Source organism: Paroedura picta, chromosome 12 (assembly GCF_049243985.1).
Source record: "Paroedura picta isolate Pp20150507F chromosome 12, Ppicta_v3.0, whole genome shotgun sequence".
NCBI classification, from domain to species: Eukaryota; Metazoa; Chordata; class Lepidosauria; order Squamata; family Gekkonidae; genus Paroedura; species Paroedura picta.
In genome coordinates, this window is record NC_135380.1 from 49701709 (window position 1) to 49716480 (window position 14772).

The following is a 14772-nucleotide window of genomic DNA, read 5'->3' on the forward strand; positions in this document are numbered from 1 at the left end:
AATCCATGGACATCTGGAGGGCCGCAGTTTGCCCACCCCCGTGTAATACTTATTAGATTCATATTACAGATTACAAAAGTTGTCTATTACTAAGAACTGAAAGTACGTTTAATAGAATAATAGACTAGCTTCCTCCCACTCCATATGATTTTCATATAGTATATAGATATCCTTATATAAACTTATTTTTCAAAAATACATTAGGGGTGCTTTTCTCATCTTAAAATAAAGGAAATTACTATAGATATAACTGTAAGTAGCTAATAAGTTAATAAATCTATTTTTAAAGGATTCATCTTAAAGATCAAATTTAGAGTCCAGTGGCACCTTTAAGACCAACAAAGTTTTAGTTGCCCAGAAGTCAGCCCAGTTCTAAAACTCTTCTGCATTTTATTCCAGCAGGTGCCCAAAATCACCTCAGCTCCACTCCCTCCCACAAAAAACTGCCCTGCTAACCCCAGAGACAGGTTTAACATATGCCTCTCCAATTCTAAGGCAGGCTTTCTCAACCAGGGTTTCATGAAACCCTGGGGTTTTGTGACAGCCCTGGAAGAGTTTCACTCATTGGTTGGGACTTAATTTTTTATATATCTTTAAATTACAAAAATCAATCAGGTGATATTACCATATGTCATGTCAAGCTGCCCCCCATGGCCAATGATGGGCCTGGAGGGGATGGGAAGGGGAGGGGCCCCAGCCATGCAAATCCTTGTTGGCTGAGGTTTGTCATGGATATTGGCGACTGGAGTCCAGAGAATTTGGGCTGATCCTGCGTTGAGCAGGGGGTTGGACTAGATGGCCTGTATGGCCCCTTCCAAGCCTATGATTCTGTGAGAATAAAGTACTCTCATTTTAACTTAACTGTGTGTGGGGGGGGGGGGGCTACAGAGTGGCATAGGTCTGCTCCGGTTTCTGGTGTTGGGGGATGGCAGCAATGAAAAAGCATAGGCCTGCCCCAACCCTGTTTCTGCAGGCTCCAACTGCAGATTCCCTTTTGTGAAGAAGATCAAACTGGTAGTCAGTCCGGAGTACAGATGTGCTTCTGTTCACAAATCATCTGAAAATATTCTGTGGTGGCACTTTCTGAGCTGTGGGAGTGGCCTGGTGATGTCACATCTGGTGGGAGTGCTGGGGTGATGTCACTTGTGGTAACATGTGACTTCCAGAAGTGTGGCAGGAAGGGGTGGCCTGCTGACATCACTTGCAGTGTTTCTCAAAGCCTAAAGCAGGGGTAGTTAGTCAAACTGCGGCCCTCCAGATGTCCATGGACTACAATTCCCATGAGCCCTTGCCAGCAGATGCTGGCAGGGGCTCATGGGAATTGTAGTCCATGGACATCTGGAGGGCCGCAGTTTGACTACCCCTGGCCTAAAGGATATTTCAGGAGTAAAAAGTTTGACAGTAAAAAGTTTGAGAAAGGCACAACATTTAAACACAGACAAAATCACGAATATGAAATCTTCAGATCTGTGGTCAAAAGATATAACAGATAAAAATCATGTGAGCAGTATATATCTATTATAGAAGAATATTAATAACAACTAAAAATAAAACATTATTCTCTTGATGTGGACATTTATTGTATGCCAAATGTTTCCCCTGCAATTCAACCACAAGTGTATGTGAACAAATCCAAATCGATGTTGTTTCCTATTTATCTCTGGAATTTACTGTCACTCTCTACCTAGAAGCCTGAACTGAATACTTCCATTCCTTGACATTGTATCTGAGGAAGAGTGCAGGTGAACACGAAAGCTCATACCTTGAATGAACCTCTGTTGGTCTTAAAGGTGCCCCTGGATGCTAAATTTGTTCAGCTAAATACAAAACAAGATAGTGTTTCAATCAGAGCTCTTCCTTTATAAATTATTTGGATGAGGGATTAGAGGGGATACTTATTAAATTTGGAAATTTTTATACAGAGGCTGGATAGCCATGTGAGTGTCCTGCATAGTGCAGGGGGTTGGACTAGATGACCCAAGAGGTCCCTTCCAACTCTATTATTCTATGATTCTATGATTAGAACAGAGCCTCTAGGAATGGCTCATATCCTCACAGAGCTTTGACCCTGACAATTCTACATTTACTTTAACCAAGACAGAAGATGACCCAAAATTGGGAGTGTTAGGAAAAGAAAATAGCTCAGTAAAATGAGGAAAGTACCTCGGTCCATTTGGTGAATCTCCACTCATAAGAGCACATCCTTTCGACACAGGGCATGGTGGAAGGGGGCTTCTCTGCTTCCCGGCAATAGATGTTTGGCACTTCAGTGTCTTGGCCGCTGGAAAACTGTACACAAATAATTGTCTGGACGACCACTCCAAGACCACAGGAGGAGGAACACGGGCTGAGCCCAGCCACTTTCCATCTTTTCAGAACGGGAAAATTAAACAGACTGGTGAGTCAGTGACACCTATGGCTGCTCTCCATGCTCCCTCCTCATCAGGGGAGGGGTGGCAATTCTAATCTGGGAAAATAATTCCTTTGAAGCCCTCGCTGCACCATCGATTCCAGGCACTGAATGTCTTGGCCTCTGGTGAGACATAGTTGAGAGCTGGTGAACTGCACACCCAACGCACCACCTGATGCCCTGCCAGTCCTGCTGGAGACAGGGGCAGCCAGTTCCCCAGATTACAGACCCTGGCAGACTTTAATGTCCATGTTGAGCTGCCATCCTCTGGAAATGGGCCACGTATGGGGTCAGCCGTGGTAACTCCAGGATTCTCTAAACCTGCCACTGGCCCCACGATCAGGCAGGCCATACCTTGGACCTTAACTTCAGTGGGGGATTGGAAGTAGAACTGATAGCAGCTAATGCTGTACCACCGCTTCCTTACTGTACCACTCATGGTCAGAACACTACGCCCTGAAGGCCCGGCTTTGATTGTCACCCCCTTCTCAGTGGAGTGCCGAGCAGATTTTGGCTTGCCCACAGAGATTTATGGATCCTAATGGATTCCTGACTGCTCTGCGTGTTCCAGTGCCTCCTGGTGCTTCTCTAAATGGTTTGGCCAGCGACTTGCATGACTGTAAGCAGGTTGCCATTGAAGAGATCACTCTCTGATGCCCTCTCCACCCCCATCCCAGCTGACTCCCTGGTATACAGAACAGCATGAAACGAAATGGGAGCTGAGACAGCTAGAGCAAGTTTGGAGGAGAGCATCTTATAGGTTGCTTATGAAAGCCTATGAGATAGTGGTGAAAGCAGTACAATGTGACTTTTACTCTCATCCGCAAACTCACGCCTAGCATAACTGCTTAGGATAGTCTGGTTTCATAGGACACCAAAATAACAGTAAATTGGTCTCAAGATTTAGATGGGCCTTCTCAAGGGCAAGATTTAATGCTTTCCCCTTAGCAGTCCTCCAGGGTAGATTTTCCCGTACCCATGTGCACTTGAGGCATTGTCTGTGCTCTATGGATGTAATAGAGACAATTGCCCATGTTTTATTATTTAGCCACTATATGTAGAAGAGAGGAAATTGTTAATGATGTCCCTCCTTTTGCTTTTTAACCCTCTTGAAAAAAATTTCAAACATGCTAAGGGCCTAATACTAAGACATTTTTTGAATGATAGGCGTAAGAGAATCTATGTAATTTTATAACCTGTATTATCTATTATTATTATTTTCATATTTCTTATTGGAGCCTTTCTAAAATTATTATTGATATGTATTGTTAATCTTATGTATCTTTGCCTTATTGATTTAATCCCTATGTATTGATCTGCCATTGTTAAGCACGCTGATAGTGTAATTGTATCCATTTGTTGGAAATTGCTGGTCAAAGAACCATAAATAAATGAATTGAGTTGAACAGTCAATTGGAAATCAGCTGTGAGGCATTTGCAAGCTATTTCATAGATACAATCCTGGTGCTCTGCCACAAACGTCCACAAACTTTGGATACACGGCCGGCGTCCTGGGTGTGCTCGATCCCCTTCTAACCTCCGGCCCATCCCCAGGAATGTGAGGGTGGAGGCTAGGGTACAGGGTCCAACATTGGTCTTGTGCAATGCAAGGTCTATTAAGAACAAGGCCTCGACTCTGCAACATTTCATCGCAGAGTCGAAGGCGGACCTTACTTGCGTGACCGAGACCTGGGTGAGGGAAGGCGAGACAGCGGCCTTGAAAGAACTGGCCCCACCAGGTTACTCGGTCCTTCACCAATCTCGGACCCACAAGAGGGGAGGGGGGGTGGCTATTGTGGTCCGGGAGGTCCTCACCCACAGGGCTCTCCCGGCGCCGGAAATCGAGGGGGTGGAGTGTGTCGGTATTGGTTGGGACTCGGTCGAGAGTGTGGCTATCTGGTTGGTATACCGTCCGCCCAACGCGCCGCCAGATGTCCTGCCCCGCCTGCTGGAGGCGGCGGCCGCCTGGGCGTTGCAGTACCCCAGGCTTCTGATCCTGGGTGACTTCAACGTTCACGCGGACGTGCCCTCTCCAGTCCATGGCGGAGACCTGGTGTCATCCATGGCGACACTAGGACTCTCGCAATTTGTTGCTGGGCCCACCCATCACGCCGGCCACACACTCGACTTGATTTTCGGCGCTGGGATAGAAGTGGAGCTGGATACAGCATTAGCTGTGCCGTGGTCAGACCACTACGCCCTGCGGGCCCGGCTCAAGATGCCACCCCCTCCCCAGTTGGGCGGCGGGCGTATTTTAGCCCGCCCGCGGAGACTCATGGATCCAATTGGATTCCGGAATGCTCTGCGGGACCCGATGCCTCCTGGCGACTCACTAGCGGCCTTGGTGGCGGACTGGCAGTCACGCCTATCGGCTGCTATAGATGAGATCGCCCCTAAACGTCCTCTCTGCCCTCGACTCAAACGGGCTCCCTGGTATACCAGGGAGCTCCGGGAGAGGAAAAGGGAAGTGAGACGACTGGAGTGAGTGTGGCGGAAGACTCGCGATGAAGCGACGAGAACATCTCATCGCACGCTTATGAGGGCGTATGAGATGGCGGTGAAAGTGGCAAAACGGGAGTATTTTGCCGCAGAAATCGCGTCCGCAAGCTCTCGCCCAGCCCAACTATTTAGGACAGTTAGATCTCTTACCGCCCTTGAGGGGCGCCAAAATAGTAGTAAATTGGAACTAGGCTGCGAGGCTTTAGCGAGCCATTTTGCAGACAAAGTCTCGTTACTCCGCCGCGCTCTTCCCACCACAGTTAATACAGTAAACGAACTGGAGACCCGTTGGCCGCCTTTGGAGGTGACGTTCGATGGCTTCAGACGGCTCTCTTTACCCGAAGTGGATAAGTTGCTAGGTTCGGTTAGGGCGACCACTTGCCCCCTTGATCCCTGTCCATCCTGGCTCAACAAGGGAGGTGGCCAGAGGATAGGAGGCCAGCTCAGGGATATCATCAATCTCTCCCTGGATTCCGGGGAGTTCCCTGGGCAGCTGAAGGGGCAGCGGTTCACCCTCTCCTGAAAAGATCCACGCTGGACCCGCGGGACCCAGACAGCTACCGCCTGGTGTCGCATTTGGCATTCCTGGGCAAGGTGGTTGAAAGGGCCATGGCAGACCAGCTCCTGGCATTCTTGGAAGAAACTTCGGCACTCGATCCATATCAGTCTGGCTTCCGACCTGGCCACGGGGTGGAGACGGTGTTGGTCGCCCTGTTGGATGACCTCCGTCGCCAGCTGGATAGAGGCAGGTCGGCAGTGCTGGTTCTTCTGGACCTATCGGCCGCTTTTGACACCGTGGACCACGAACTACTGGTCCACCGCCTCACCGAAACGGGGATACGGGGCACAGCTTTACGCTGGATACGCTCCTTTCTCCAGGACCGGACCCGAAGGGTAGCAGTGGGAGATGAGCTCTCGCGCCCCTACAGACTTCCTTGTAGGGTCCCACAGGGCGCGGTCCTCTCTCCCACATTGTTCAACGTCTTTATGCGCCCTCTGGCCCAGCTGGTGCGGAGTTTTGGGCTGGGTTGCCACCAGTACGCTGATGACACCCAGCTCTATCTCCTCATGGATGGCTGCCCGGACTCTCCCCCGGAACCATTTGCCAGATGTTTGGAAGCGGTGACAGAATGGTTTGAGCAGAGTCGCCTGAAACTCAACCCCTCCTGTGGTTGGGACGTAGGGGGCGGGAACAGGAAGCGCGTTTACCCACCCTGGGAGGGACGCACCTTACCATCGCGTCCCAGGCCAGGAATTTGGGTGTGATCATTGACGCCTCCCTGACCTTGGAGGCGCAGGTCAAAAGAGTAGTGGGCCAGGCATTTTTCCAGCTTCGCCAGGCCCGACTACTAGTGCCCTACCTGTCCCCCGAACACCTAGCCACAGTGATCCATGCAACGGTCACCTCCAGAATAGATTTCTGTAACTCGCTCTACGCGGGCCTTCCCTTGTCCTTGGTCCGGAAACTCCAGCTAGTGCAAAACGCAGCTGCCAGGGTCCTCACTGGTACACTTTGGAGGGCCCACATTCAGCCAGTGCTGAGGCAGCTGCACTGGTTGCCAATTGCTGCCCGGATCCAGTTCAAGGTTTTGGTTTTAACCTTCAAGGCTTTACGCGAGTTGGGACCCACATACCTGAGGGACCGCCTATCGCCCTATGCCCCCCGCAGAGCCTTACATTCTGCGGGAGAAAATCTGCTGGTCGTTCTCGGCCCCAGGGAAGTACGCCTGGCCTTGACCAGGGCCAGGGCCTTTTCGGTCCTGGCCCCTACCTGGTGGAATGAGCTCCCGGGAGAGCTGCGGGCCCTGCGAGATCTTCCATCATTCCGCAGGGCCTGCAAGACGGAGCTCTTCCGCCAGGTTTACGGTTGAGGACGAGGCTAACATCTATGCCCCCCCGGGGACCCGGGACCCGGGACCTGGGATTGAGATTGGGGATTAGTACCATCAGTATCCCCTCTCCACCTGCTTGTAGTAGGAGGGGGATGTTGATTAGCCTATCTTGCCAGGTTAGCTTGCTAACCGATAATGTTATATTGTAATTGTTGCTGAGTGTTTTTAATGGATTTTATTGGGGGTTTTAAAATGTTGTAACCTGCCACGAGCCGTAAGGGAGTGGCGGGCAATAAATCGAAAGATAATAATAATAATAATAATAATAATAATAATAATAATAATAATAATAATAATAATAATAATAATAATATAGAAAGGGAACTAAAAGCCCCACGGCTGCCTTTGAAGGGAGTACCAGACGAGTAGAGACAGCTCATGCAGACAGAAGTGGACAGAGTGCTAACCTCAGTGAGGCTCACTAGACCCCTGCCCCACATGGCTACTTAAAATGGCCAATGAGAGGATAAGGGCCCCCCTCCGGAAGATAATCAATCTCTCCCTCTCAATAGGAGAATTCCTAGAGAGGTTGAAGGAAGCAACGGTACAGATGTTACCAAAGAAAACATTCTTGGATCCGCGGAAGCCTGCCAACTGCCAGGAGCTCCGTGCCTGTGTGTGTGTGCCTGCCGGTGCGCTGACCCATGTGCCTCCCCCCCCACACACACACACACGGTCCGGTGCTGGCTGTTCTGGGAGAGACCGGCCATTTCGGGCGGCAAAGCACCCAACCCTAGTTAGCACTGCTCATGTTACTCGATCTCACAGCAGCATTTGACACAGCCAGCCATTAGGGTCTAGCTTGCTGCTACCAGCCAGCCATTAGGGTCTAGCTTGCTCCAGTGCTCGTCAACACTGGAATATGGGGGATAATAGAATCATATAATCATAGAATAATAGAGTGGGAAGGTGCCTCATGGGTCATCTAGTCCAACCCCCTGCACTATGCAGGACACTCACATCCCAATCGCTCATCTACTGTCACCTGCCACCCCTTTGCCTTCACAGAATCAGCCTCTCCGTCAGATGGCTATCCAGCCTCTGCTTAAAAATCTCCAAAGATGGAGAACCCACCACCTCCCGAGGAAGCCTGTTCCCCTGAGGAACCGCTCTGTCAGGAGCTTCTTCCGGATGTTTAGATGGAATTTCTTTTGAATTAATTTCATCCCATTCGTTCTGGTCTGTCCCTCGGGAGCAAGAGAGAACAATTCTGCTCCATCCTCCACATAGCACCCTTTTAAATACTTGAAAATGGTTATCAGATCCCCTCTCAGTCGTCTCCTCTCCAGGCTAAACAGACCAAGCTCCCCCAACCTTTCTTCGTATGTCTTGGTCTCCAAACCCCTCACCATCTTTGTTGCCCTCCTCTGGACACATCCTAGTTTGTCAACATCCCTCTTCAACTGGGGTGCCTAAAACTGAACACAGGACTCCAAGTGAGGCCGAACCAGAGCAGAGTAAAGCGGTACCATCACCTCCCGTGATCTGGACACGATACTCTGTTTGATACAGCCCAAAATCCCATTTGCCTTTTTAACCACTGAGTCACACTGCTGACTCATGTTCAATGTATGGTCTACTAAGATGCCTAGATCCTTTTCACACACGCTACTGCCAAGACAAGTCTCCCCCATCTTATATTGGTGTGTTTGTTTTTTCCTACCTAAAGGCAGAACTTTACATTTGTCCCTATTGAACTTCATTTTATTCAGTTTAGACCACTTCTTGAGCCTATCAAGATCATCCTTGCACAACCCTTGTCCATCATCTTCGGGACCTCTTTAAGGACTGGAGATATCCCGGAGGACTGGAAGAGAGCAAACGTTATTCCGATCTTCAAAAAAGGGAGGAAGGATGACCCGGGAAACTACAGACCAGTGAGTCTGACCTCTGTTGTGGGGAAGATAATGGAGCAGATATTAAAGGGAGCAATCTGCAAACATCTGGAGAACAATTTGGTGATCCAAGGAAGTCAGCATGGATTTGTCTCCAACAGATCCTGGCAGACCAACCTGGTTTCCTTTTTTGACCAAGTAACAGGTTTGCTGGATCGGGGAAATTTGATTGATGTCATTTACTTGGATTTTAGTAAAGCTTTTGACAAGGTTCCCCATGATGTTCTGATGGATAAGTTGAAGGACTGCAATCTAGATTTTCAGATAGTTAGGTGGATAGGGAACTGGTTAGAGAACCGCACTCAAAGAGTTGTTGTCAATGGTGTTTCATCAGACTGGAGAGAGGTGAGTAGCGGGGTACCTCAGGGCTCGGTGCTCGGCCCAGTACTTATTAACATATTTATTAATGATCTAGATGAGGAGGTGGAGGGACTACTCATCAAGTTTGCAGCTGACACCAAATTGGGAGGACTGGCAAATACTCCGGAAGATAGAGACAGAGTTCAACGAGATCAACGAGTTCAACGAGAACACAATGGAAAAATGGGCAAATGAGAACAAGAGGCAATTTAATAAAGATAAGTGTAAAGTTCTGCATCTGGGTCAGAAAAATGAAAAGCATGCCTATTGGATGGGGGATTTGCTTCTAGGTAACACTGTGTGTGAACGAGACCTTGGGGTACTTGTGGATTGTAAACTAAACATGAGCAGGCAGTGTGATGCAGCAGTAAAAAAGGCAAATGCCATTTTGGGCTGTATCAATAGGGGTATCACATCAAAATCACAAGATGTCATAGTCCCATTGTATACGGCACTGGTCAGACCACACCTGGAGTACTATGTGCAGTTCTGGAGGCCTCACTTCAAGAAGGACGTAGATAAAATTGAAAGGGTACAGAGGAGAGCGATGAAGATGATCTGGGGCCAAAGGACCAAGCCCTATGAAGATAGGTTGAGGGACTTGGGAATGTTCAGCCTGGAGAAAAGGAGGTTGAGAGGGGACATGATAGCCCTCTTTAAGTATTTGAAAGGTTGTCACTTGGAGGAGGGCAGGATGCTGTCCCCATTGGCTGCAGAGGAAAGGAAATGCAGTAATGGATTTAAACTACAAGTACAACGATATAGGCTAGATATCAGGAAAAAATTTTTCACAGTCAGAGTAGTTCAGCAGTGGAATAGGCTGCCTAAGGAGGTTGTGACCTCCCCCTCACTGGCAGTATTCAAGCAAAGGCTGGATACACACTTTTCTTGGATGCTTTAGGATGCTTTGGGCTGATCCTGCGTTGAGGGGGTTGGAGTAGATGGCCTGTATGGCCCCTTCCAACTCTATGATTCTATGATTCTATGATTCCTCTCCCGAAGTTCATGGGTATACCAAAGGGGAAGGCAGAGATGGTGCCAAGGAGCAATCTCGTCGATGGCAGCCATCAGGCAGGACTGCCAGTCCTCCACCAAGGACATCAGCGAGATGCTGGAGGGCATCCTGCCCTGCAGAGCATTCAGGAATCTCTCGTAATCCCTAAATCTCCACAGGCGGACTAAAATGCCTCCATCACCCAAATGGGAAGGAAGTCGTATCCTAAGTCGAGCCTTCAAGGCGTGGTCTGACCATGGAACAATGTTCACATGTTCTCCATGAATTTTCAAAAATAATTGTCAACAAAACCTAACTGGTTCTATGCTAAGCTAATTAGCTTACAGAATCTTCAGCTTAATCCTTTCATGACTCAGGGGATGATATTTGCCAAACACATAATACCTGTTCTTCCTGAAAAAAGACTGACAGAGTTCATGGGACATCAAATTCTATATTTCAGGGTTGCAGGCAGATTTGAGCCAGGCAGCAGCCATCAGGGTGCTTGTGCCAGAATACAGACCTTCAGATCTGTGGTCAGTGGGCACCCTGGCAAGTCACTTTGGGCTGCAGAGAGGAAAGAGACTTGAGGGACAGGATGACCTGCCAGGTTTTTGTGGCTAGGTAGGCTAGCTATTTTTCCTGGGCTCCAAGATCACTGCAGATGAGGACTGCAGCAAAGAAATTAAAAGACGGTTGCTCCTGGGGAGGAAAGCTATGGCAAATCTAGACAGCATCCTAAAAAGCAGAGACAACACCCAGCCAACAAAAGTGCATTTAGTCAAGGCTATGGTATTTCCAGTTGCAATGTATGGCTGTGAAAGTTGGACCATAAGGAATGCCGAGCGTCAAAGAATTGAGGCTTTTGAACTCTGGTGCTGGAGAAGACTCTTGCGAGTCCCTTGGACTGCAAGGCGAACAAACCGGTCAGTCCTAGAGGAGATCAGCCCGGACTGCTCCTTAGAAGGCCAGATCCTGAAGATGAAACTCAAATACTAATGCTGGGAGCGATCAAGGGCAAAAGAAGAAGGGGATGACAGAGAATAAGATGGCTGGATGGAGTCACTGAAGCAGTCGGTGCAAACTTAAATGGACTCCGGGGAATGGCAGAGGACAGGAAGGCCTGGAGGATCATTGTCCATGGTCGGACACGACTTCGCACCTAACAACAAGGCTAGCTATTAAAAATTTCTATAGGATTCTTTAGATCTGCTGTTGTATTTCTAGCACCTACATATATACAGTGCCCAATATACCTTGGCGGGCAGGGCAAAGGGTTACAGATTTCCACCTGACTCTCTGGCTTCAGCCCCTGGTCACAATAATCCTCCTCAGTTTCTTCTTTGGTCTCAAAGTCCAGACAGACATAGTGCAACAGAATTGAGCCTGGAAGACAAAATGGTTGGGATGCATGCTGTTAGTTATATGGGACTTTCTCCCATCTTGAACTCCTGCTTGGAATCTTTCCCTCGAGTGAAAGCAAACTTAACTATGAAACATTGAGGCAGTTTGAGAGGTATTTTCAGTGAATTCAAGCCCCCCTTCTGCAAATTTCAAACATAAAGAGGGAAAAGGCAGCTGTGGAAGGCTCCTATTGGCTGATGTCTAATTGCTACTAGCCCTTCCCATTCAATTCACAGGAAAATGTTGCAGTGGTTCAGATGGAAGCATATATGGTTTATAATTTAATCATTTTTAAAAGAGGACAACCCACCAGATGCACAAAAAAATGTCAGTATTGAGGAGACGACAGAAGATGGCGCAGTGCTAGCCCGTTTTGTAACAGGCTCCTGAGCCAAGCAGAGGGCCAGGAGCAGAAGCACCTGGCAGACCTGAGCGAGATGCTCAAACCTCGCTTGCTGGTCGCCCCAGGAGCCAGGAACGGCATCCTGAGAGTCCTACAGATCTGCGGAGACTTAGTTCTCCAGAACACCGCTGCTTGTGCCCGGGGCCATAATGGCACCGTTGTTGAAAACAACTTTCTAATCTTGAAACGACCAGCCGCATAAAATCCTGCATTCTTCTCAGGATATCTCTTCCCAGCTTTAATCAAGACAAGGAGCGGCAGCCGGTGAATTATCATAAAGACTGTGAGTTCTCCACTTGCTTTCTCTTTCTTTAAAGCCAGGCACTAGCCCCCCTTCTCCCCCCCTAACCAATTCACAAGGGAATTCTTTCTTTGGACGGGAGGCAAGCCAGCTAAATACACTCGTTAAAATAAATAAAAGAAAGAGCTTAAGATCTTATGACGGAGAGCCCAGCGGGAGTTGTTGACAGAACACGGAGATTGTCTAACTGATAATTCCTGATCTCCTGAACTCTCGCGAGACGCCCTGTCCGTGATCTGTGATTACATGGTGGTGTATGCATCCTGCAGAGTTGATAAATACTGCAATGGAAAACCTAACCAATGCACAGATGTTTCGCCTATTATGCAAGGGCAATTTAGAGATATTGGAAGTAGTCAAAAAGGTTGAAGATACCAAGAAAGAGCTCTCAGACAGAATTGATGGTTTGAAAAAAGTAGCTGATGAAAACACAACTCAGCTGGCAACACATCAAACAAGAATCCAACGTCTGGAAGTAAATCAACAGGAGCGGGAGAGAGTGGCAGAAGACAAATTCGAAATCCTGGAAGTAGAATCTAAAGCTAGGAACGTAAAAATCAAAGGCGTTTCGGAAGAATTTGGGAAAACAGACCAGAGGAAGGAAATCACTGAAAGCCTGGAAGTCTATTTAGAAGAGGAAGAGATCCGGATTGACAAAGTATACAGAGTTTATTCAAAGGCGGTCGCATGCAAGAAATAACCAAGAGATATCTTTGTAAGCTTTGACAGCAAGGCTGCAAGAAACAATCTATTCAAAAAGCATCGGGAGACGCCACTGAAATTGGTGGATCAAGAAGCACAAATCTTTCAAGACTTGCCAGCAGATACATTATGGAAAAGAGCACAATTTCATTTTTTGCAACCACCTGAAGAATATGACGAACAGTGGAGCAATTACCTGGACTTTTTAAAGAAAGACAGCAGTAACTTTTAGGTTACGGCTAATATGCGATGGGAACTGACTTTATACTTCTTAAGATAATAACAGACTATATTCTCATATGTATCAATAATTACTTTGCTAAGAAAGACAGCAGTAACTTTTAGGTTAGGGCTAATATGCGATGAGAACTGACTATATACTTCTTAAGATAATAACAGATTATATGCTCATACGTATCAATAATTACTTTGCTAAGAAAGACAGAAGTAACTTTTAGGTTAGGGCTAATATGCGATGACTATATATTTCTTAAGATAATAACAGACTATACTCTCATATGTATCAATAATTACTTTGCTAGCTGGTTGGTTTTTTTTCTTTTTTCATCTTTCTGTAAACACTTTATATATAACTAGATTTTAAGCCCATTTTAAGAAGCAATAAAATGGGCGCTAGAAAGGGGGGAGGGACGGCGCGGTGGTAATGCGAGGTGGTTCCGGCAGCCGGGAGAAGGCTGCCCTGCCCACCCCCCAGCCCAGACTCAGCCGAGCGTTTTCCCGGCCGGCTGGGCAGGCTCGGTGCGTTAGAAACTGAGTCCCCGCCGTCCCCGCTTCGCGCGCCTTCCCATTGGCTGCTGGCCCTGGATGGACACTTGGAGGGGCAAATCAGGAGCCGCTTCGCGGCTCCTGATTGGCCCCTCCGAGTTTTTATCCCGGACAGGGCCCGCCCTAACTCCTCCCCAACAGCCCTTACTCTTTTATTTAGTCTGTGGCGCCATGGGCGGTTTACAGATAAAAATAAAAAAGTTAGATGTCAGAAAAAAATGTCAGTATTAATAACTGATTTGGCATTCTTCTTGCATTGGAAATGCCACTGTCAAAAAAATAGTCTAGAGGGAAGGGGGAAGCTCCTTCTGCCCCCAGCCCAGCACCAGAGGAGGTGAGTTCCCACAATGTACATCTGATGGCAAGTCTGGTCATGGACCTGTGACCCAATGCACGTCAGGGGGGGTCACATAGTTCTACCTGAAGCCTGTCACTTGGCCCCTTATCAGTCCTTCTCCCACCCATCCAACCAGAAGCTCCATTCAGAACTACAAACTTCCAAACATAAGAAGATTCAATGCACTGGTGGGAAGGACAAGCTACACACAAGCCTCACTGAAAAGAATCTTTCATGGAAGGCAGCTCACCTCCTCCACAGCTGACGGGGCATTCTCCAGCCAAAGGGCTCCAGACATAAACTGACCGACTGCCACTCTGATGGGGCCAAAAGGGGACGGAAGGCTCCAGCGGAGGTATGTCTCTCTCCTTCAAAAAGGGCAACAAAAGTACACAGGGTGTAAATGATTCAGCCTAGTGGAAACCCAAAAGGGGCTAGAAGCAGGAATGTCCTGAGGTGTGTCCAGCAGCTCAGTCTGGGCCAAGTGGGGAAGCAGTTGCTGCTGAGAGAACTGGTACTGGCCCAAGGTCACCCAGCTGGCTGCCTGTGAAGGAGGAATGGGGAAATGAACCCGGCTTTCCAGATTAGAAGCTACTGCTCTTAATCATGACAACCCACTACCTCTCAAGCATCCCCTGCCTCCTTGTCCTGCGACTCTTGCTATAGCAGCATCCAAGAGGAGGATGCTGAGAGAGCTCCACTGTCATGTTGTGTTGCCCTTGCTCTGCTGTGACCTTCCTTGTGGTGGGGGGGCCTCAAGATGGAGTGGAGAGGGGGTCACACTGCCTT

At 48.2% G+C, this 14772-nt stretch overlaps 1 protein-coding gene across 6 annotated transcripts in view; it reads right to left on the reverse strand.

The window, feature by feature from the left end:
* ADAMTS13 (ADAM metallopeptidase with thrombospondin type 1 motif 13) overlaps positions 1–14772 on the reverse strand; it is an 89651-nt gene that overhangs the window by 7898 nt on the left and 66981 nt on the right. For all 6 annotated transcript variants that reach the window (XM_077306741.1, XM_077306739.1, XM_077306740.1 and 3 more), the window contains 3 exons: positions 14234–14351; positions 11307–11436; positions 2164–2368 (listed from right to left, as the gene is read on the reverse strand). In XM_077306741.1, coding sequence (XP_077162856.1) covers positions 2164–2368; positions 11307–11436; positions 14234–14351 — 453 coding nt within the window. The remainder of the gene's footprint in view (positions 1–2163; positions 2369–11306; positions 11437–14233; positions 14352–14772) is intronic.